This window comes from Chiloscyllium plagiosum, unplaced genomic scaffold, assembly GCF_037043375.1.
Source record: "Chiloscyllium plagiosum isolate Xiang-an unplaced genomic scaffold, Cpla_swu_hap1 HiC_scaffold_13, whole genome shotgun sequence".
NCBI lineage: Eukaryota > Metazoa > Chordata > Chondrichthyes > Orectolobiformes > Hemiscylliidae > Chiloscyllium > Chiloscyllium plagiosum.
This window is the reverse complement of record NW_028270151.1, coordinates 22,174,175-22,198,627: the sequence shown is the minus strand read 5'-3', so window position 1 is coordinate 22,198,627 and position 24,453 is coordinate 22,174,175. Positions and strand designations below refer to the sequence as shown.

The window sequence follows — 24,453 nt, the reverse complement described above, 5'->3', positions numbered from 1 at the left end:
GTCGGGCTGCTTTGTCGCAGTGCAGACTTCAGTTTTCTGGAGCTGCCATTGCAGATTCTGTTTTCCATTGAAACAGACCGCGCCCGAATTCGCACATTTTTTTTGAAAAGGACAAACGCGCCAACACAAACGGGAACGGGGAAGCTAAGCCTTCGCAAAATAAGTCTGCGACAGAAAGAGAGAGAGAGAGAGACGGGGCATTTACTGTAATATCTGATCATTATCCCGTTATATTTGCATGAAACTACCGCCCCTTTAACAATGCAAGCTTTCATTAACCCCTCGGTTTTGCTGAGATAAGCGATGATTTTACCAGTGATTGCGAGCGGTAGGTATCGATTTGGCACGTTTCTTTTGAAAGTGATCAGTTTTTTTTCTGGAAAAATGTTCAGTTAAATTGAATTGACAGTGTTACATAGTTGCCATTACGTACATTGTTACTAAGTGCTTTTATTGTATTCAGCTGATGTGGCAAAGGCAGGGTTAAATTGCCTTGTTTTGGATTCGAATTCCCAATATTGAAATGACCTGTGCGGCGTTCTGGCAATTATGAAATATTTTCGAGGGTTCAGGTAGAATACAGTATACCTAATTTTTTTTTTAACGATAGCATTTTTGAATCAGTTGTTACAAATTTGTGTGTGGCCTTTTTTTTGTGATCACTCTTTGCCAAAGAAAGTTTAATCTTGCAACCTGTTTGTGTTTCTTAGAAATATGATTTGGTCCCTTTACAGAAGTGTACCACTGATCTACTTGTCTGTGCATTAAACCTTACAGCCAGAAAGATTGCAGATGTTTTAGTGCAGGGCTGTAAATAATACCAGAAAATGATCTTATGATTTAAACTCTTAAGTTCATTTTGAATACTTTTTTCAGGATTCCATCTGCTGAGGTATATCCTGTGGTGCACAATTGATTTATGGTTCAAACATAAACCCAATGATTGCAATAAATGCTTCTGTTATGTCTTACGGCTTCAATCTCTTACACTGTCCAGACTGGATTGTCTGTTCTGTGGTGTGGTGTGGTTAGTCTCATGTTTGAAAGCAAAATCGTAGCTGAGGTTATGGTGTTTAGGTGAAATTGAGCTTGAATTTTAAAAACACATTGATATGAAAAGTGGGTTCTGGCAAAGGGATTCTCAGACGTAATCTGATCAATAAAAGGAGACTATATAAAGCTTGTTTTGTAGGTTCCTCTTACGGCACAGTGGTAATGTCCCTACACTTGGACCAGCATTCAAGTCTCACCTTCTCCAGATGGATGTAATAACATTTCTGAACAGGTTGACGGGAAAAGTCCATATTATAAAAAAGCTTGCTCTCAGCATAGTGCAGGGAGGACAGTGAGCTTGTGATTTCAAGGGAAGCGCTTTTTATTTTACTATATCCCTATGGCTCATATCCCTCTGAACCTTTCCGATTCATATACCCATCCAGATGCCTTTTAAATGTAATTGTACCAGCCTCCTCCACTTCCTCTAGCAAAGCATTCCATACACACACCACCCTAAAAAAAGTTATCCATTAGGTCCCTTTTAAATTTTTCCCCTCTCACCTTAAACCTATGCCCTCTAGTTCTTGACTCCCCCACCCCAGGAAAAGCGCCTTGTTTACTTACCCTATCCATGCCTCTCATGATTTTATAAACCTCTATAAGGTCACCCCTCAGCCTCTGACACTCCAGGGAAAACGGCCCCAGCCTGTTCAGCCTCTCCCTGACAACATCCTTGTCAATCTTGTCTGAACCCTTTAAAGTTTCACAACATTCTTCTAATAGAAGGGAGACCAGAATTGCACGCAACCTTCCAAAAGTGGCCTAACCAATGTCTTATACAGCAACAACATGACCTCCCAACTCCTATACTCAATACTCTGTCCAATAAAGGAAAGCATACCAAATGCCACCTCACTATCCTATCTACCTGTGACACTTCTTTCAAGGAACTATGAACCTGCACTCCAAGATCTGTTTGTTCAGCAACATTCCTCAGGACCTTACCATTAAGTGTATAAGTCCTGCTCTGATTTGACTTTCCAAAATGCAGCACCTCATATATATCTAAATTAAACTCTGCATCTGTCACCCATTGACTCATCTGATCAAGATCCCATTGTACTCTGACGTATCCTCCTTCGCTGTCCACTACACCTCCAATTTTGGTATCATCTGCAAGCTTACTAACTATACCTCCTGTGTTCGCATCCAATGTAATGTAAAAATAGTTTTAGAAACAGACAAGGGGCCACTCACAAAGGAGAGTTTTCCAAACTAGGATAATTGTTCACTTGAAAATCTTCTGACTATGAGAGTTATTTTCAATCTCGTCACAGACTTTGTGCCATATTGAATACTCCAGGAGTGAATGGTTCCTGTGATGACAAGGAAATTAGGCTGATTTTCACCTGGAGATGCAAGGATTGGAGTTCAATTGTTCAGGTGCAAGAATGAATTTGAGCTGAGTACTTCACCAGTATTTGTGCATAATTTCTCTTTGGATAAAGTTGGTGGACTAAGCCCATAAGACTTAGGAGCAGAATAGGTCATTTAGTTCATTACTGCTACATTGTAATGTCATCATGGCTGATCTGGTAAAGATTGAGGGAGTATGCTTGGGCTGATTGACCTTTTCTTATAGCTTTATTAGCTGGATATCAAATACTCACTGTCCTCCCCTTGCTGTGCACAATGGTAGCTTCAGTTATAGTGTTGCCTCACTCTGATTTTCCATTATCTATTGATTTAAATTAAATCCGTGCAGAATGATATCTATTTGAAAAGTGCAATCTGTTCCTATTACTGATGTCCTTGCTGATGTCCATTGGCTGTCCATCCCTAAATCAATTAGTTCAAACTTTTAGCTTATACATAAATATTCTTTCTCAGTCTACATTTGTAATCATGTTTCAAGCATCTTTGTAACTTTGCTTTTCTATCTCCAACATGCTTCTGGATCTGCTTATTCTTCTGAATTTCTGTCAGCGCATTCTCAAATTCTCTTAACTACTTCCCTATAACGATTGCATTCCCCACCCCTCAAAATATCCTCAAGCTATTTATTAAATCACTCCATTAGCCACCTGTTGTAGCTTTTTAACTGTTTGATTTTTCTCTATTCCAATTCCCCAAGGGGGGCCTTGGTGAATTTTGCTATACTAAAGGTGGCAAAGCTATTCTATTTTGCCCTCATATAAGGTAGAACATAGTCATTGAGGTTGAGCCTCTTCAAGCCTGTGTGTGAATAATTATTTTATTTGGTAATAGGAAGCTGATGAAGAAAGACCAATGTGCTGAGTAAAATGTGTTTTAAAATAGGCCATTATTGCAATTAACAGAGCAAAACAAAATTTATTTTAATTATTTAATTGTAGGTGATGGGCATTGACTGTGAATTCACTTGAGATTCTCAGATTGATTAAAGCTCTTTCAGCTTAGAAAATGTTTAATTGTAATAGATGGATATAGGTTTGCTCGCTGAGCTGGAAGGTTAATTTTTCAGATGTGTTGTCACTATATTAGGTAACATCTTCAGTGAGCCTCCAGACAAAGCACTGCTTGTGTTTCCTGCTTTCTATTTATATGTTTGGGTTTCCTTGGGTTGGTGATGTCATTTCCTGTTCTTTCTCTGAGTGGTTACTGGGATCCAAGTCAACGTGTTTGTTAAGAGTTCCAGTTGGAATGCGATGCTTCTAGGAATTCTCATGCATGTCTCTGTTTGGCTTGTCCTAGGATGGATGTGTTGTCCAAGTCGAAGTGGTGACCTTCCTCATCCATATGTGAGGATACTAGTGAGAGAGGGTCATGTCGTTTTGTGGCTAGTTGATGTTCATGTATCCTGGTGGCTAGTTTTCTGCCTGTTTGTCCAATGTAGTGTTTGTTACAAAATACCGTGCAAGAACTGTAAATAACATTAATTTTGCTTGTTGTCTGTATAGGGTCTTTCAAGATCATTAGCTGCTGTTTTAGTGTGTTGGTGGGTTTGTGGGCTACCGTGATGCCAGAGGTCTGAGTCGTCTGGCAGTCATTTCCAAGATGTCTTTGATGTAGGGGAGACTGGCTAGGGTTTCTGGGCGTGTTACTTCTGCTTGTTTGGGTTTGTTGCTGAGAAATCGGTGGACTGTTCATTGGGTACCTGTTCTTTTTGAATACACTCTGTGCTGCAGTGTGTGGTGGTTCGTTGAAATAATGTTCCAATGCAACTTGTGTAATATATAGCTCTGCATACATTCTGAATATGTGAAAGATTAGTTTGGGTTCGACCTTACAGTTGATTTCTTGGGAGAAAACAGGCTATCGTATATTCAGAAGTGTTTAGTTCTATCTAGCTAGTTTTTTTTTTTTACTGACTGAATACTTGGCCTTCCCAAATCCAAACTTACTTTGATCAAAATTTGTATTTATTGTGGTTTGGTTTCTTTGTTTCAGGTCTTTTAATCAACATGGGAAGGGAAGATTAACTAAGCTTCCATCATGATTGGAGGCTTATTCATTTACAACCATAAGGGAGAAGTTCTGATCTCCCGAGTCTACAGGGATGATATTGGGTAAGTACCTTTGCAGGTTTTCATTAGCATTTTTACGTTTTCAAAATTATTTATATTGTGAAGTAGGTGACTCAGTCACGTCAACGGTTTTCTTTCTTGGGCTATTTTGAAGACCGCAGCTCTGTAGAAATCATAGACAAATACCATAGGCCACTTGGTGGATGACTATTGGGCTATGGGATACAAGCATCACTGGGATGGCCAGTAACTTGCCCATCCTTAATTGCCCCCTCGAGTGTTTTGCTAGGCTGTTTCAGTCTGGAAGGCAGGTAAAAGTCAGCCACGTTGATATTAGCCTGGAGTCTCTCACAGACCAGACCAGATAAAGACCACTGATTTTCTTCATAGAAACATAGAAGATAGGAGCATGTGTAGGGACTATTCTGCCTTTCAAGCCTGCTTTATCATTCAATATAATCATCCAACTCTGCATTGTTCCTACTTTCTCCCCATACCCATTGATTCCTTTAGCCCTAAGAACTACATCTAACCCCCTTTTTTTGGGGGGTGGGGCAGTGAATGAATCATATGTTTTGCTACACCCCCTTTTTATGGCAGAGGATTTTAGAGGTTCAACCATTCTCTGGTTGAGGAAATATCCTCTCATTTAAGTCCAAAATGGCCTACCCCATATCCTTACACTGTGACCTCCGGTACTGGATTTCTTGATAATTGGGAACGTCGTTCTTGTGTTTACCCCGTTTAGTTTTCTTGTCATTTTACACGTTTCTATGAGAATCCACCTCGGCCTTGTTCTTTTAGACTCAAATCAGTTTAGTCCTACAGTTGTGCCGTTTCAATGAATCCGTCTGATAAACCTTTGTTGCACCCCTCTGTTACCAGATGTCCGTCCTCCGATAAATAGAAGGCTAGCATACTATATGCTGTCTTCATTGCTGCACTCTGCTTACTTTCAACAATTCAACAAGGGCACCCAGGTGTTATTGAGAAAGCAGGAGGTGCAATCTATCACCTTTCAGACAATCTGCCATTGTTTTTGCTCCCAAAATGAATGACTGACATTCATCCACATACTTCATCTGCTGTGCCTTTGCCCACGCATTCAACTTGTGCAAATCACACTGAAGCATCTCAGCATTCTCTTCACTGTTTACCTTCCCACACAGATTTATGTCATCTGCAGGCTTAGGGTCATAGAGTCAATAGAGATGTACAGCATGGAAATGGGCCCTTCGGTTTACTTGTCCATGCGACCAGGTATCCTAAATTAATCTAGTCCTATTTGCCAAAATTTGGCCCATATCCTTCTGCGCCCTTCCTATTCATATACTCATGCAAATGTATTTTAAATGTTCTGATTATACCTGCCGCCTCCTCTAATTCTGGCAGTTTATTCCATTCTTGCACGGCCCTCTGTGTGAAAAATATTGACACTTAGATTAGATTAGATTTTTAGATTCCCTACAGTGTGGAAACAGGCCGTTCGGCCCAACAAGTCCACACTGACGCTTCAAAGAGCAACCCACCCAGGTCCATTCCCCTACATTCACCCCTGACTAATACACCTAACACCTAACTTAGTATGGCCAATTCACCTTACCTGTACATCTTTGGTCCCTTTTAAATCTTTCCCCGCCTCACCTTAATCCCACACTCTCCAGTTTTGGACTCCCCTAGTCTAGGGAAAAGACCTTGGCTATTCACTCTATCCACACCCTTCATGATTTTACAAACTTCCATAAAGTAACCCCTCAGCCACCAGCGCTCCAGGGAAAATAACCCCAGCCGATTCAGCCTCTCCCTATAGTTCAAACTCTCTAACCCTGGCAATAACCTTGTAAATCTTTTCTGAACCCTTTCAAATTTAACAACAACTTTCCTTTAGCAAGGAGACCAGAATTGCGCACAGTATTCAAAGAGTGACGTAATTAATGTCCTGTTCAGCCGCAACGTGACCTCCCAACTCCTGTACTCAATGCACTGACCAAGAAAGGCACATGTACCAGAAGCTGCCTTCACCATCCTGACTACCTGCGACTCAACTTTCAAGAAACTATAAATCTGCACCCTAAGGTCTCTTCATTCGCTAATACTCCTCAGGAATTACCAATAAGTGCATTAAGTCCTGCCCTGATTTGCTTTACCAAAATGCAGCAACACTAAATCTAAGTTATCTAAATTAATTGGTTTGGCCGCATTTAGAATACTGTGTACAGTTCTGGTCGCCACATTACCAAAAGAATGTGGACGCTTTGGAGAAGGTTTGTGAGAATGTTGCCTGGTATAGAAGGTGCTAGCTGCAAAGAGAGGTTGAGTAGTTTAGGTTCGTTTTCATGAGAAAAAAGGAGATTGAGGGGGGACCTGATTGAGGTCTACAAAATCATGAAGGGTATGGACAGGGTAGATAGAGATAAGCTTTTTCCCAGGATGAGAGATTCAATAACAAAAGGTCACACTTTCAAGGTGAGAGGTGAAAAGTTTAAGGGGGATACATGCTTTACACGTACTTTACACAGAGGGTGGTGGCTGTCTGGAACACATTGCCAGCAGAGATGGTAGAGGCAAGCTCAGTAGATTCATTTAAGATGCATCTGGACAGATGCATGAGTAGGTGGGGAGCAGAGGGATACAGATGCATAGGGACTGGGCGACAGGTTTAGACAGTAGATTTGGATTGGCTCAGACTTGGAGGGCCGAAGGGTCTGTTCCTGGGTTGTAAACCTTTTGTTCTTTCTTTGTTGTTCTTAAAATCCCACCTGCCACTCCTCAAGCCATTGGCCCATCTAATCAAGATTCCATTGTACTTGGATGTAACCTCCTTCAGTGTCTACCACACCTCCAATTTTGGAGTCATCTGTAAACTTAGTAAGCATGCCCCCATGTTTACTTCCTAATCATTTATATAAATGAAAAAAGCAGTGGACCAAGCACTGATCTTTGTGACACACCGCTGGTCACAGGCCTCCAATCTGAAAAGCAACCTTCCATTACCACCCTCTGTCTAATACCTTCGAGGTAGCTCTTCGTGTATTCCATGTAATCTAACCTTGCTAACCAGTCTGCCATGTGGAACATTGTCTGTCTTTCTGGACTTCAGTAAGGCATTCAACAACATCCACCGCTCTGCCTTCTTTAGTCATCTTCATTATTTCTTCAAAAAACTCAATCAAGTTCATAAGACACTATTTCCCACGCACAAAATGGAGTTCACTATCTCTGGTCACTTCTTGTAAATCCTGTCTCTCGGAATCTCCTGCAACAACTTAGCTACCACTGACATCAGGCTCACCAGTCTATAGTTCCCTAGCTTGTCTTTATCGCATTCCTTAAATAATGATATCACATTAGCTTACCTCCAGTCTTACAGGAGCTCACTCCTGGCTATTGATGATACAGATATCTTAGCAAGGGGCCCAGCAAACAGTTCCCTAGCTTCCCACAAAATTCTAGGGTATGCTTGATCCAGTCTCAGGGGTTTATCCACCTTTATGCATTTTAAGACCCCCCAGTGCTACCACTTCCTGTAATATGGACACTCTTCAAGATATCACTATTTATTTTGCAAAGTTCTCTAGCTTCCATATCCTTCTCCACAGTAAACGCTGAGAAATATTTATTTAGTATCTCACCCATCTCCTGTGATTCCACGCAATGGTGCCCTTGCTGATCTTTTAAGGGGCCCCTCGCTACTCACTTTAGTTACTCTTTTGTCCTTAATCTTTTGTAGAATCTCTTTGGGCTCTCTTTCACCCTACTTGCCAAAGTTATTTTATGTCCTCTTTTATTTTTCACCCTCTTGAGTATTCTCCTACTGCCCTTACTCCCTTCTAGGGATTCATTCAATCCCTACTGTCTGTATCTGACATGCTTCCTCTTTTTTTCTTCTTGACCAGAGCCTCCATTTCTCTTGTCATCCAGCATACCCTACACTTACCAGTGTTGTCCTTCACACTAGTAAGAACATATTGTCTCTGTTCTCGTTATCTCGTTTTTGAAGGCTTCTCACTTTGCAGCTGTCCCTTTAAATTCAAATATCTGCTCCTAGTCAACGTTTGAAAGTTCTTGCCTAATACTGTTGTGCATTAGGCCAGACCACTCAACTTTTTTTTTTAGCAAGCAGCCCCAGACTGTAACTTTGCAATTTGTTTTGGTAAGTGTACAGTGAAAATTCCCCAGATTAAGTTGGCGAGGTTGACTACTAGATTTTAAAACCAACAAAAGGGCCTGTTTCCATACTGTAGGGAATCAAATTTTCAAAAGATTATTCACAGAATTACACAATGCAACACACAGAACAGAATAAAGAACCCCTATAGAACTCAGTCTATCCAAATTAGACATAATTATGCTGTTCTGAATTTACACAATAGTCCCAATAAGCAAACTCCCTTTAAAAACCAGTATAAATGGAACACATGCTTACAGGATTGAAGTTGAAGGGCAGAAAGAGAGAGCGCAATTCCACACAGCTCACGATTGAACTCCTCACCAGTTCAAGACTAAACTAAACTGCTCAGCTCAGCTAGAGAGCTGACCACTCCCCTTTCTTTATACAGGTCACTCCTAAAACATGACCACTTTGGCCTGACATCTCATCTGCTTGCATATAAACAAAAGATCTCTCTCAAAATCCTTTACATCTCCCCCGTACCAAACCAGACTGATCGGAGCCTCGTCTGGTTTATTACCCCTCTGGAAAAAATCAAGGACAGAGTATCCCCAGCATCTGCAGTCCTCACTTTCTCCCAGAGTATCCTTGAGCCAAGGAACAGCTTTTAGAAAAGAAAGGGACTAGCTATGTGACACTGTCAAGGTTGGCCTTCTCTCCAATTCAGAATTTTAACTTTTAGATCAGGTCTATCCTTTTTAATAACTACTTTAAAGCTAATAGAATTATGATCACTGGCCCCAAAGCACTTACCCACTGACCTCTCAGTCACCTGCTCTGCTTTATTTCTCAAGAGAAGGTCAAATTTTCCCCTTTCTCTAATAGATACATCTACGTACTGCATAAGAAAAGTTTCTTGTACACACCTAACAAATTCCTCTTCATCCAAGCCCTTAATAGTATTGCAGTCCCAATCAGTGTGGCAAGTTATAATCCCCTCCCACTAGCACCCTATTATTCTTACAGATAACTGATCTCATTACAAATTTTCTCTTTAATTTCCCACTCTGTCTTGTTGGGGTAGGGGGTGGGAGAAAGGTGTGGTTGGGTGGTCTACAGTACAGTCCTATTAAGGTGATCATCCCTTTCATATTTGAGTTCTACCCAAATACCTCAGTAGATGAACTCCCCGTAATATCCTCCTGAAGTGCAGACGTAAAGTTATTCCTAACCAAAAACGCCAGTCCCCTGCCTTGTCTCTTGCCTCCCTTTCTATCCTTCCTATAGCACCCATATCATGGAACATGAAGCTGCCAGTCTTGTCCATCGCTGAACCATGTTTCTGTAAAACTGATATTCCAGTCCCATGTTCACGACCATATCCCGAGTTTATCTGCCTTACCTTGTTTTGAAATAAATGCAGTGTAATTTCAGTCCTACCTCATTCTCTGCCTTGTTGCTGCCTGCCTTGACTTGTTGCTTTTTGCAACTGCACCAGCCTCAGACTCATCTCTCTTTTTAACTATTTCTGCGGCCCCCACCCCCGTCCTAAGTTGAAATTTTCTCGAGTAGTGTTAGCAAATCTCCCTGCCTGTACATCAGTCCCCTTCAGGTGGAATCCATCCTTCTTTTATCGGTCACTTCTACCCCAGAACAGATCCAAAATTATCTCATTCTCCCTGCATCAGCTGCACATGCATCTACGCTCTCCTCCTGTTCCTATTCTCACTAGCACATGGCACTGGGAGTAATCCAGATATTACTACCCTCCAAAGGCTTCCTTTTTAATTTTCTGCCTAAATTATTTTATTCCCTTCCCAGAACCTCATCCTTTTCTCCTTGATCCCTGTGGTATTCCACTAGTTACAGCCTTTATCCACGTTAGTGTACTTTCCTAAAGGATGTTAGTCTTTTTATGACTGCCTGTTGTCACAGATTATTTTGTTGATTTTCGCATTTGATTGTCACGATGTGATTTGAACCCACGTTCCCAGAACATTAGCCTGGGGCCTCTGGATTACTAGTCCAATAATACGTCGATTTTGCTGCTCCTCGGATGCTGCCTGAACTGCTGTGCTCTTCCAGCACCACTAATCCAAAATCCATAATCCAATAATCCTACCAGTAAAGGGTAACCAACTGATTTTATCCTCATTGACTGGGATTGATGTTACTATACTCTTAAAGGTTCTGCAACCTGAACTGTGCTTTCAAATTGCAACTTTGCACAAATGTTTGCATTCGTTTTGTAATTGTAAAGTGTTGAGCAGCACTTCCTCTAATAAACCATCGAATTGCAGAATGTTAAAGGGGGAAGTAGTTGTCGTAGTGATATTGTAACTGGACTGGAAATCTGAAGTCCAGGCTAATACTGTTGGGCAACAGCTTCAGGTCCTACCATTGCAGCTGATGGAATTTAAAATCAGGCAGTTTTAAAAAAGATGTCTGGAATAAAAGAGCTAGTCTTGTTGTATCTGGCAACTGTCATTGATTGTCATAAAAACCCATTTAGTTCACTTATGTCTGTTTTATGTCCTATCAGTTTTACCCAGTCTGGCCTCTGTGACTTCAGGCACTTCGCGCTTTGGTTGACTCTGAACTGCCCCCTGAAAGCCAAACTTTCAAGGACAGCTGATAGTGGACAATAGATGCTAGCCTTGACCATGACATTGTATCCAATAAAAGAAGCACAAAATTCAGTCCTTTGTGCAATTTGCTATGCTATTTTTTGAGAGAGCCAGATTCTAACCTAATGCCCTTCAGTCTTGGTAAACTGTGAACACAAAACAGGAAGTGCTCCAACTCTATTGCTGATCCCAGTGATCATTTTATATTGTTGATCCTCCATTCTGTGATGGTTCCAAAATTGTGTCTCAGCGCTGTAGTATTTGTGTGGTTTTGAATTTGTTTTAAACTGCCGCCCTCTGACTTTCAAACTTTCACAACCACATTCAATAATTTATTAGCTGGTTTGGATTGACAGAAGTGTTATGCTGGGGTTTGTGGGGGAATCCTGTTGATTGGTAACAGGGTTGCCTGCCTTCTGAAAATGAACTAAACTCTGTCAAAACATGTTCGCTGCAGACTTTGCTAATCATAATTATGTATGCGTTTTAGTCTGTTTGCAAAACATGAAATTTAGTCTTGTTTCCCCTTCATCTTCTATTCCTCCCTTACCTGAATAGTGATTTAGTTTCACATGCTGTGGCTTTTGCTGTTTCCAGATGGGTTTTCAGGTTTTCCGCAAACTAAAGTTAATTGGGTTACACAAACATTTTTGGCTGAATGACCTCGCAGCAGTCTTGCTGAAGCAGGTTAAATGTTTAGACAGATTATACAATAGAAAATTAACCCCAAAGATAAAGTTTAAAAAAAAATGCTGAGGAAATTTACTGGACGAGGTATTTTGATTGTGGACAGACTAGAGCGGAGCTCAAAGTTGGAAGAATTTTGCCAGAGTAAATAAAAGATTCTTTTCTCATGGCAAGGAAGTTAATGGTCAGTGCACACATTAAAGGTAATTGGCAAAAGAGTCTGAAGTTGAAATATTTAGCAGTTATTCAAAATACACTGCAATGAAAAGATGGTAGAAGCAAAATCAGTAACAGCTTTCCAAAAGGGAACCAGTTTGTGCTCTGAAAGAAAGAAATAGTTGGCTTGAGGGGAGAGTATGAGGAAATCTGACAAATTCAATCACTGTTTGAAAGGGCCTGGCACATGCACAGTGGACCTATTTATGTCATGTTTGATTGTGATAACTGGACCTAAAATTTCTCAAACCTACTGTAAATCTTATGTTTCTCAAGATGGAATATTGGTGCCGTGGAATGGAGTACTTCATACACTTTTTTGTGGGTGCCTGAACAAATTCTCGATGAAAATTGGCTACTGATGATCTCACTGATCCATTTGAACTACATTGATTAGAATCAGAAGTTTAGACATTCAGTGGATTCAGCTGTTATTTATGAACATGCCATTTCTCCATTTAGTTTTCAAGGTTGCTTCGTCCCAGATGACATGGAGGAGCTGTTGTTAGACTAGGATGCACAAAGTTAAAGATCACACAACACCAGGTTATATTCCAACGGGTTTATTTGGAAGAACTAGCTTTCGAGGTGCTGCTACTTCATGAGGTAGTTATGGAACAGGATCGTAAGACACAGAATTTATAGCAAAAGATAAGTGTCATGCAACTGAAACTGGTGGTGTGTCGAGTTTGCACATTCTCCCTATGTCTCACAATCGAAAGGTGTGCAGGTTAGGTGAATTGGCCAAGCTAAATTGTCCACAGTGTTCAGGGATGTGTAGGTTGGATGCGTTAGTCAAGGGTTAAATGTAGGGGAATGGGTCTGGATGGGTTACTCTTCGAAAGGTCGGTTTGGACTTGTTGGACTGTAGGGCCTATTTCTACACTAGAGATACTGTTTTGAGCAAACATAGATTGCTGTTTAGCCTTTAATCGTTTAGAATGGGTTGCAGGTTTCGGTTCCATGTCTTATGATCCTGTTCCACAGCTATCTTATGAAAAAGCAGTGCTGTCAAAGCTAGTGCTTCCAAATAAACCTGTTGGGCTATAACTTGGTGTTGTGTGCTTTTTAATTTTGTCCCAAATGGCCATTCTTCTCCTGATTCATGACAGCATTAGTTTGGGAGTTGAGTCATACCCAGCCTGTTTCTAGCTGTGTTACAATAGTACTGTACTCTTGTGCTGTTTCCTCACTTGAGCTGAGTTGTAGCTCTGGCTTTTTTACTTAGGATCCCTGTGTTAGTAATTCAGCAGCACATTTGACCCCTTGTACCTCTGCACATTTTGTGGAAGAACTATCTTATAGTTTCTGTTCCTTGATCTTTCCTATCCTCCTTTCCAATTTTTATTCAAATATTTATTCACTTCCCTATTTACACTATGAGATTTTACTTGGGTTTCTGACAGTGAATCCCATAATCTGGTAACCTGTTAAAATTGTTTTTAAAATGTGTCCTAAATAGAAAGTGAGATTTCAAAGGGAATTGAAGGTTGTTTTGAAATAACTGTCATGAAATTATGCTACAAATGGAGTGTACAGTTCTTGTGCACTTTCTATGGTACTCATCAACTGCAGGCCTTCATGAGCCTTTGATATGCTGAATAAATGTGTCCAAATGGTTGGTTTATTACTCTGGATCTTAAATGCATCTCTAAGTTAGAACTTGACCGTGTCAACTTGCAGTGATGATCTTACATTTATCAGTATGTAAAGGTACTGATGCGGAGAAAAGTTCAGGATTCTACATCTTGCACTCTGCTTAGATGAGGATTGCTGTTGTGACCTATTTTGTAAATCTGTGGTGTCCTTGCCCAAGGCTTTATCTCTGCTGGTGAAAATTGACGACACTGTTCCACTTCATATTTGTTCACTTTGAATTGAGGGAGGGCAAGGTTGATGCACTGACACCGAGTTAATGCTTTGAGAACTGACTCCTCCATCCTGATTGCAGATTCTTAGACTCTTTGCAAGTATTGTGTTGGGACGTTATGTTAACTCTAGTGATGCAAGCACTTTGAATGGACACATCTACATTGCTTCCTTGCCATTAGTGCTGATGAAGCACAAAAGATAAAATTACTTTATGGGGTATTGTTAGCAAAGCTCAGTTCTAATATGCATACGTTCATAAAGCCAGTATCAATGAGGCATAAATGATATAATTGGTTGTTTTGTAATGCTTTTATATGTTGGTGATTAGCACCTCGCAGTTGTCCATTGTTCTGCTTTAGATGTCTGTGAGTAGTCCTTTGTGTTTCTCATCTATTTTTTCTTTTCTGTGCTTTTGTGTATTCTAACCCTCTCTCTCGTTGGTCTGACACTTCCCTTTCCTTGCTGACGTCTCATTTTTCCTCATCTCATCATGTGCTCATTGGCTGCACTAGGAATAGGTAAGAGTCATTTGTGACCTTGTGCTAATTAACTAGTGATTTGTCCTGTGACGTTTATCTTGGTCACGTTGAAAGTTGTAAAATTAAAATATCCATTAACTAAGGGATGCTGTAGTGGGGCGGGGGGTGGGGGGGGGGAGGGTTCGGGGGTTGGGGAAAGAAGGGTGGTGTTGGGGGGAAGAAGCAGAAGAGAATTGTCTGGGAAACACTGTACCAGCAGTAACTGTTGGTTTTTAAAAACTTTATAAGACTGAATGCGTTTAAGAGGAAGCTAGATAAGAATGAGGGAGGAAGGAACAGAAGGGCACTACTAAGCTTATGTTCCAAATGCTGAAAATGTGTTGCTGGAAAAGCGCAGCAGGTCAGGCTTATGCCCGAAACGTCGATTCTCCTGTTCCCTGGATGCTGCCTGACCTGCGCTTTTCCAGCAACACATTTTCAGCTCTGATCTCCAGCATCTGCAGACTTCACTTTCTCCCTTTATGTTCCAAATGCTGTCACAGAAGGAAAAAACAAATATCCAGATCTCCTGTACGTCTTGGCTGACCACAGCTCAGATTTTCCAGCTTTGAACGAATGCTGATCACTCCCCTCACTCCCCTCACTCCCCTCACTCCCCTCACTCCCCTCACTCCCCTCACTCCCCTCACTCCCCTCACTCCCCTCACTCCCCTCACTCCCCTCACTCCCCTCACTCCCCTCACTCCCCTCACTCCCCTCACTCCCCTCACTCCCCTCACTCCCCTCACTCCCCTTGTTCATTCTCCATGTTGTGACATTGCCAATATCAAGCAAAGCTTACTGGCTACATAGCTCACCTGTAGTAATTGCCCTGTTGCCAGCACTGGGTTTTGTTTTCATTCCAAATTTTTTGGGGAGGACTCGGTCAACTAAATGATTTTCAGGAGCATGCATTTTGAATGTTGGGGGAGGGTTGGGTCCTTGAGCAGATGGAAAAAAGTTCATAAGTTTAGATTCTTTGTTATCTGCTGTTTAAGAACAATAGAGATCTTGCGAAAGTTTACTAGTTTGTTCCCATACATTTCAATTTTACTGATTTTGAGATGGAGTGATATATAGGCCTTGGCTCCTTCCAGGTTAGGATAAAGCTAATGGTCTTGCCCCTAAATGCTATATTATTCAGTGGTTTATTCCTCTTAGTCCCTCCTGTGCTAGAATTGTGTCCCTGTTGTAAGAGTCAGTTGCTTACAGGTTCTTTAGGTCAGTGCTGATGCTATCTTAAAAAAAATACATTTTTCCTTGAACAGTTACATCTGTCTGCTATGCTCTTAAGTAAGTGAATCTCAAATCCAGAACAGTACTTTAGAGGCATCCATTGTTGTTTGTAAATGGCATTTTCTCACCAGCTTTGTTTTCCAGATTTCTCTAGCAGGTTGATCTGTATAGTAGATCATGAGTTTTCAGGTGCTTCTGCTAATCCTTTGAACTGCATGATTTGTTAACTAAATTGTTCATTGCACGTTGTGTCTTACTTTAAAAATGTATTCTTTGAACTTTGGTTATGTTTGTAAATAGACTGGCATTGTAATCGTGCTGCACATTGTGGAGGCGACAGAATCTTGCTAAGCAATCAACAAATAATCTTCATATTAACCTCCTTTCAGCTGTTCCCTTAATAACTGCATTGGACTCTCCAACTAATCCTTGTGACAAAGGATCACATGATGGGTTGAATTTACTTTTTGCTGTTTTTCTGAATTGAGAGTATTTCGCAGTTAGACCTGACTGTCGATCTTAAGTGTAAAACATCCCAGAAAATATATTTATAGATGGTTAAGAAGCATACTTTGGATGTAAAATTTTTCCTTTTAGTAATTTCAGTCATTAGTATTTGCAGGGCCATTTGGAAACTCTGCAAAACAATGAGCAACCTTCTTGTGATTGTATAAATCATTGTTGTGACTCCATTTAATGAAGTGGAATATATCTTCTGTTCTGTAGAGTTCTAGCAGAAAATAGTTGCACATCTGTGTAAAATTATGTGCAGTAATCCAAGGCTACCATTTTTTGAGATGGGTAACTTGATACATATGTTCTTTATAGAATCCCTGCAGTGTGGAAACAGGCCTTCGGCCCAGCAAGTCCACACCGACCCTGCGAATATCCCACCCAGACCCATTCCTCTATTACTCTACTTTTACCCCTGACTAATGCCCCTAACCTACACATCCCTAAACACTGGGAAATTTAGCATGGCCCATTCACCTAACCTGCACATCTTTGGATTGTGGGAGGAAACCCACACACACTGGGAGAATGTGCACACTCCACGCAAACAGTCGCCTGAGGCTGGAATCGAACCTGAGTCTCTGGTGCTGTGAGGCAGCAGTGCTATTCACTGAGCCCGTGTCATCCTGTGTTCTTGTACAAGTATTATCTCCTCCACTTTTTTTCTCTCTCACCCCCACCCCCTTCCATTTCTGTGCATTGTATAATAGAAGCGAGAAGGCTAAAGGTGATGTCTTGGGACCAAAATATCTGTTCTATGATTATATTCTATGGATGTTTCAAATTGTTGTGGGTGAGGAAGCCAATCTGGTGTATTACTTCTACCACTGAAGTATTGCTCGCTGTCGGCCTCTAATGGTAGAAACTAAGAGTTGCAACATGTTATTGGAAAGGAATTGTGCCCTTCAAAACATGTTCAATGAGTCCAGTGAGTCAGAATATCACTGAGATGGAGGTAATTGTGAGACAGGCTCTTATGGTACAGTGCTGAAAATGTGTTGCTGGAAAAGTGCAGCAGGTCAGGCAGCATCCAGGGAACAGGAGAATCGACGTTTCGGGCATAAGCCCTTTTTCAGCCGTCCTGAAGAAGGCTTATGCCCAAAACGTCGATTCTCCTGTTCCCTGGATGCTGCCTGACCTGCGCTTTTCCAGCAACACATTTTCAGCTCTGATCTCCAGCATCTGCAGACCTCACTTTCTCCTCTTATGGTACAGTGGTAGTGTCTCTAACTCTGAGCCAGGACACCTAGGTTCAACTCTCTCCTGCTCCAGAAATATGTAATAACATCCCTGAACAGGTTGGTTAGAAAATACTATTATTAAATAACTTTCTCATCCCTTTATCCATGTAGACGTTGTGCCTGGAGAGGCTACTGACTATGTAATTAGGAAAAGAAAGTGTAGGACTAGTTACAACCCTGTCATGTCAGATTTGAGTAATTGAGGTGGTTTATTGCAGGTATCAGAATATGAGCTTATAGAAAATATTTGGTAGTTTGGATAACATGAGCTGACCGGCTACACCCTGGGGTATCTAATATTTCTTGTCATAATGAAATGAAATGTGTGAATATTTAAATGAAGGTTTATTCACAGCCGTCTAATTGATTGCAATCCTTTGGTTTGCAGACGGAACGCAGTGGATGCCTTCCGCGTCAATGTTATCCATGCAAGGCAACAAGTGCGTTCACCAGTGACTAACATCGCAAGGACCAGTTTCTTTCATGTGAAACGTTCCAATATCTGGCTCGCAGCTGTCACTAAGCAGAATGTTAACGCAGCCATGGTCTTTGAGTTCCTGTACAAAATGTGTGATGTTATGACTTCATATTTTGGAAAGATCAGTGAAGAAAACATCAAGAACAACTTTGTCCTTATTTATGAGCTGCTGGATGGTATGTATAAGTTGGAAGGATGAAAAGCAAGTCTAGGCTGAAAAGCATGATCAAAATTTCAGCAATATTGATTAATTAGGCACTATAAAGTAAAAGTACTGAGTGATTTGGAGTCAGTTTAATGGTTTTTCACCCCCAAAAAAGAAGCTGGTAAGAGTAGATGAGGTAAGTAGCAAAGATGTATTTAGACAAAGCTAGATGAACACAAAGGAGGAAGAAATGGAATGATATGTCTGTCCAAATGAATAACGATGAGGAGGTTGATGTGATGCGTCAACTTTAGCACTGATTAGTTGTTTTTGTGCTGTACATTCAATGATTCCATGTCATCTTGTGCTTTTTCACATGACTGACTTAGAACGTTATTGGCATAGCTTGCTCATGGGTTCCATTGCAGAGAAACATTAGGAGCAGGTAGCCTTCATAATGTTGACTCTTACAGTTTCAATAGATTATACTTGCTCTGAATTCTCAGCCTACCACCAAATATTGAGACTGCAATGCTTCATGAATGCCTGCCACCACGCCTTTTCGAGGATAACTACTGATGGACAACAAATGGTAGCTGCAATGTTACCCATACCTTGAGAATAAATTTTAATGAATATATTCTCATTTTGAATACGAGGGAGGAAAATGCTGTCCCAGCTGAAGCAGAGTTAAAACCATAAACTTATTCAAAGGGGAATTGAATTGTCTTCCTACTCGCTTTTATAAGCAATTGTAAAACCCATATGGTTATGCTGCCACATCATTTAGGATATATGGGGGGAATAGTTCAGTCATACAAACAGATTTGCATGTTCTAGCTTTATACCAGATGGTTTGGGGTGTTCTAATGGTCTGTCCAAAAATTACAATTTGTTACAACATTATGTATGTTTTGTCTTTTGCACATTTCCCAGTAATGTTGTTAGAGCATTTGGACGATGACTTATTGGAAGCCAACAGAAAGTCATAGAGATGTACAGCACAGAAACAGACCCTGCCGACCAGATATTCTAAATTAATCTAGTCCCATTTGCGAGCATTTGGCCCATATCTTTCTGTTCAGTTACCAATCTAGATGTCTTTAAAATGGTGTAATTGTAAAACTGATATAATTCCAAAAAACTGGTAAAGCTGAGTGTGTAGCGATAAGTGAAATCAAAACTATTTCCTTTCCTTAATAAAACAAAAAAGTTTGACTATAAACTACATGAGTCATTAGGATAGTTGACAAAAAAGTCTAATTGAATTTGATGGAGCATCTTTAAGATGAAAAGAAAGATGGGGAGGCAGAGATGGTTTGTGCTTGATGAGCAGGTAGCTGAAGGAAGGGGAATTGGGGATGCGCAAGAAGCGAGGATTGTGGGAGTAGAGATCTGAGATTTGTGAGGCTTGAATTTTTCAAGCTGAGAGTTGACAGTTTTTAAAGCAAGGCAGTGAATTTTTAAAAGACCAGCGCAAACAGTGGTTTAACTGTTAAACAGGGCTTATTCCTTTGTGCTGCATTAGGAAAAGCTACATATAGTTTGATCGTGTAGCAAAATTGGGCCCATGTTAGCTATTGGTTTTAAGTTGCACTTGATGTCTGTCCTTACATGTGACACTTGTACTTGGCTCAAGTATCACATATTACACGGTTCACTATGTTCCCACTTAAAGGATTAGCCTGTGGGTAAAGTTCTGGAGGTAATAATAAATGGAACCTAAAAAGGAAATGAATCCAGGTTTAGTGATGTTTATCTCACTGGGTAGGACTGTAGTAATCTAGCCCTTTTTTGAAATGGATCAAAGTTTAAAGTTTTTTTTAAAGATGTGCAAAATATTCCAATTCACCTTTCTTTTAAACCCAGGATTCTATATTTAAGAGGAATGACTATTTGTCACAGATGATTAAACATCAGCTTCAGAAATAATTATGACCATTCGCATATAACTGCACAAATTAAAAGTTGATCCTTCTTTATAAGCTCACCCTTTACACCATATGGTGGAAGGGGTGGGGGCTGCAGGGAGATAGGAGAAAGTGAGGACTGCAGATGCTGGAGATCAGAGCTGAAAAATGTGTTGCTGGAAAAGCAAGCAGGTCAGGCAGCATCGAAGGAGCAGGAGAATCGACGTTTCGGGCATAAGCTCGAAGAAGGGCTTATGCCCAAAACATCAATTCTCCTGCTCCTTCGATGCTGCCTGACCCGCTGCGCTTTTCCAGCAACACATTTTTCTGGGGGGGGGGGGGGGAGATAGTTAAACATTAAGGTTTGCAGAGTTGACTCTTTTGGAATGCTGCTTCTCAGACTTCCTTTGTAGAAGCCAAGGATGACTGATTCCATCTTACTTTAAACTGATAAATCAGCCTTTATAACAGCTTAGAGCAACTGGAAAGGAAAAACTGTCTATCTTTGGGCTTGAGATGCTTTTTACTGCAGAACAGTTTCTTAAGGTCTGATGGTCTCTGTCAAAACCTTCATGCCTCAAGCATTTCAGTTACCTGGGGCTGATCACATTTGTTGACTGGCAGAAGCCGTAGTCATCAGTAACTGGTCACTTATCCAGAGAACAATCGACTTTTTTGAGCCAAAGTTCCATTTTTGCATTTGTTTGACTCCAGCTTGTCTGCAAACTAGGACTCCATTACTGCTTCCTCAACCAACTGTGTAAGCAGTACTTAGAGTGAGTCACGTTATTTGCTTTTAAAAATCCTTTAACAATCTTTGGTTTTTAAAACAGTACGATTTCGATCCATCATCACATACAGAAAATAAAAAGGTAGCGTCGTTACAGGGAACACTGACGCTTTTTTAAAAGTTAGGTAATTGGGTTTTATCACATTGGACTGAGTTTTTCAAACTTTATATCTGTGCCAAAGTCTGTCCCAACTCTCATACTTCCAGTTGTTGCATGTGGGATTGATATTTGAAAGAGTTTATTTTTTGTTTGCTCAGAAATCCTGGATTTTGGCTATCCACAGAATTCTGAGACTGGTGCACTGAAAACGTTCATTACCCAACAAGGAATCAAAAGCCAGGTAAGCATCATCGAACCAATCTTTCATTGTTTAAACATGGGCTAGAATTGCAATTTGTGAATAAATCAAAATGTGAATATTTCCACTGATTAAAGGATGACCATATTTTAACTCAACTTAATTATAAAAGCTTGTTTCAAGGGAAGTGTATGCAATCCTCTACCAAATTCACTAAGATATGAAACTATTGGGTTTCAGTGGCATTAAACAATTTAAGGTAATGTTTCTAAAACTTTTGATCCCTTTCTTGAAGTCAGTACAGTTTTGCTGGGCGACCACTGTCATATTGAGCATGCTCATCAAGTTGCTGCTGTTCTTCTATGGTGCAGAGTTGTTTGCCTGAGACACACATGGCAATATTGTTATATTAACATACGTGTGCAGCAATATTATTAAAGCCTGTTATATTTCTTAGTGAACCTAAAATAACTTGTTTTTGAATTAGTGCTGAATGAGGAGTGCAAGTTCTCTAGCAAATGAGTATTGTGGTGAAATTTTTTCTTTTGCAATGTTCACTTTCTGATTTATTTCTGCTGGTGGAATGTCTATTTGTATTCCCAGCAGTGGAATGGTGTAATAACAGTCTTCCAGGAATCATAAGGCAGGGCTGGGTGCCAGTATGACTGATAACAATTCCTGTTTGAAGAGGCTGTTTCATACAGATAAGATCGTTTGCTGTCAGTGAGCTCTGAGGTGATCCAATGTGTCCTGTATTGTGCTGCCTCTTGCAGTCTCTCAGAAATGTGCATACTGACTCAGCAGGAAGTCAGCACAATTTGTAGAGTTGACGTTTCTTATCTTGTTGTAACAAGCAGTTTCATATTCATCTGATTTCCACCCTCAACTTTTCTCCCTTCTCTCTCTCAAAGTGAAGAGCAATGAAGCTTCACCAGTCAGTGAACTAAGTGTGTTTATAGAGGCAAGTTGATGAGGGGGCTGGATCATTTAGTTGCCGACAGGTCCAGCATTTCCTCTCACTTGACATAGCACACCCCCTCCACTCAAAAAAAACCCAACCCAAAAATCACCAAAAATAAGGTCAAGTAAGTATGCAAATTTCAGTGATGGTAGAATGTATTGAAGATTATTTACATAACTTGGTTACAATTATCCACAGGAGTTACTGTTTTCTCAGTCAGGATTCGAACAGAATGAAGCAGTGTGTGGTGGTGTGATAAATGAGGAAGAATCTTTTTCATTACCTGTTGGTTCTCAGGTAGTTAATTTACTTTTGCATACTCTGAATCTTTGAGGAGAAAGTGAGGTCTGCAGATGCTGGAGATCAGAGATGGAAATGTGTTGCTGGAAAAGCTGCTGCGCTTTTCCAGCAACACATTTCCATACTCTGAATCTTGACAACTACCCTTCTGGAGGTCATACTCTAGGTTCAGTCTTTGAATTTGCAAGAAGAAAAACTTAGAAATCATTTTCATTCAGTATTTCTTCTTTCCAAGTCATGAAGGATGCTTGACAGTCTTTTTGATGGGGGATGTTTGGAAAATCTGATTGATTAAATAGTTTTAAAGATGGGGCACACTGGGAATGGAAAGACAAGATGACACAGTAACAGTCTGAGGAGAATTTATTTTATTTTTAGCTTGAATTTAAGTGCAGTTATGAAAGTATTTAATGTAGCTTTCTTAATGTAATTGGTGTAATCATATCTTCAGGGGCAGTAGTAATTGAGATCAAAATAATGAGGGGAGAATGTCTGACTTTACAGTGCTCTAATGGATGTTGCAACAGAGACTGTAGAATCAACATTTGTCATTCAATTTATGGAACAGACTTCCTATGTACATGGTGATGTAGTTATTGTTGATTCATTCCAATGGAAACAACACAGGCTTCCTTAAGGAAATATCATTTCGGGGTGAGGCATATAGTAATGTGAGAATTCTGAACTCCGTTTTGAATCCAGAAGGTTTCAGGCTTTCCATGCGGAAAATGAGATGCTCTTCCAGCTTGCACTGAGCTTCGTTGGGGCACTGTAGCAAGCCTGAAACAGATGTTGGCAAGGGGATACTTGTGATGAAATGGGAGGTAATTGGAAGCTGAACCATAAACATAGCAGGCTTGATAGATAAGGGCTGTTACCCCCATTATCATTATCCCACTGGGTTGGTGGCAGATAAACTCAATGGCTGGCAATCTTATTTGCCTCTTGCCACCTAGCAATTTGTGTTGTGTGGAAAGTTTTAAGAAATGGCCATGCCCAGAGGGAATTCCTCTGGTTCTAAAGTTAGACTGTTGTAGGTGGTGCATGACCAATTCCATGGCCACACATTGTAGAGATCAAAAGATTCTCCTGACACTCAAGATTTGTAACACACTTGATGGAATTCAACCTGTCAGAAATAGTGTTTGTTTCTCACCGTACAAGTAGAACGTAAGGGTGAGAAGCTTTTTTTTAAGAAGCAGCAGTCTTTGTTACCTCTGTAGTAATAAGCCATTCTTAATGAGAAATTGCACCTAATGTTTTACTGGCAAGGGACTTTTGTTTCATGGAGCTTTGGATGCAGGAGAACTATGCAAGTGCTCCATTTTCTCTAATATAAAACAAAGAACTGCAGATGCTGAAGATCTGAGACAAAAACAGGAATTGCTGGCGAAACTCAGCAGTTCTGGCAGCATCAGAAGGAAGAAGGTTTTTAGATTAGATTCCCTACAATATGGAAACAGGCTCTTCGGCCCAACCAGTCCACACTGACCCTCCGAAGAGGGACCCACCCAGACCCATTTCCCTCTGACTAATGCACTGACACAATGGGCAATTTAGCATGGCCAATTCATCTGGACTGTGGGAGAAAACCGGAGCATACGGAGGAAATCCACACAGACACTGGGGGAAATGTACAAACTCCACACAGACAGTTGCCCGAGGCTGGAATCGAACTTGGGACCCTGGTGCTGTGAGGCAGCAGTGCTCACCACTGAGCCACTTTTTTGAAGAGAATTTAACTGGGGTGGGAGGGTTTTTTGGTTGCTTTCCTGAGGATGGGGAGAGGACTCCCATCAGAAACAAATGAATACAGAGGTGAAAGCGACTGAATAGGAGCTCAGTGGCATGTCTAGCCGGAAATATATTAAGGTGGGTGCAGGGGGGTCAAACTAAGTCTTTTGCTGAGAACAGAACAAAGAACATTTAGTGTGGAAAGTCAGAAGGAATAGTAAATACCTGACAAGGCAGGGTCAGCAGAAAAGATGTAGTCAGAGAGGAGGGAGGTTCTAGAAGAATGTGGCTATCTCAGAGTTACTGTTTGCAT

General features: G+C 40.7%; 1 protein-coding gene across 2 annotated transcripts in view; it reads left to right on the top strand.

Annotated features, from left to right (window-relative positions):
• The window catches only part of LOC122556139 (AP-2 complex subunit mu), a 67,882-nt gene that overhangs the window by 18,059 nt on the left and 25,370 nt on the right, over positions 1–24,453 (top strand). The window contains exons 1-4 of one of the 2 annotated variants that reach the window (XM_087993358.1): positions 103–328; positions 4,426–4,544; positions 17,912–18,177; positions 21,105–21,187. In XM_087993358.1, coding sequence (XP_087849484.1) covers positions 4,471–4,544; positions 17,912–18,177; positions 21,105–21,187 — 423 coding nt within the window. In that variant the 5' untranslated portion in view covers positions 103–328; positions 4,426–4,470. Of the gene's footprint in view, positions 1–102; positions 329–4,425; positions 4,545–17,911; positions 18,178–21,104; positions 21,188–24,453 lie in introns of those variants that run through there. The other variant, XM_043702626.2, reaches the window with a different exon arrangement.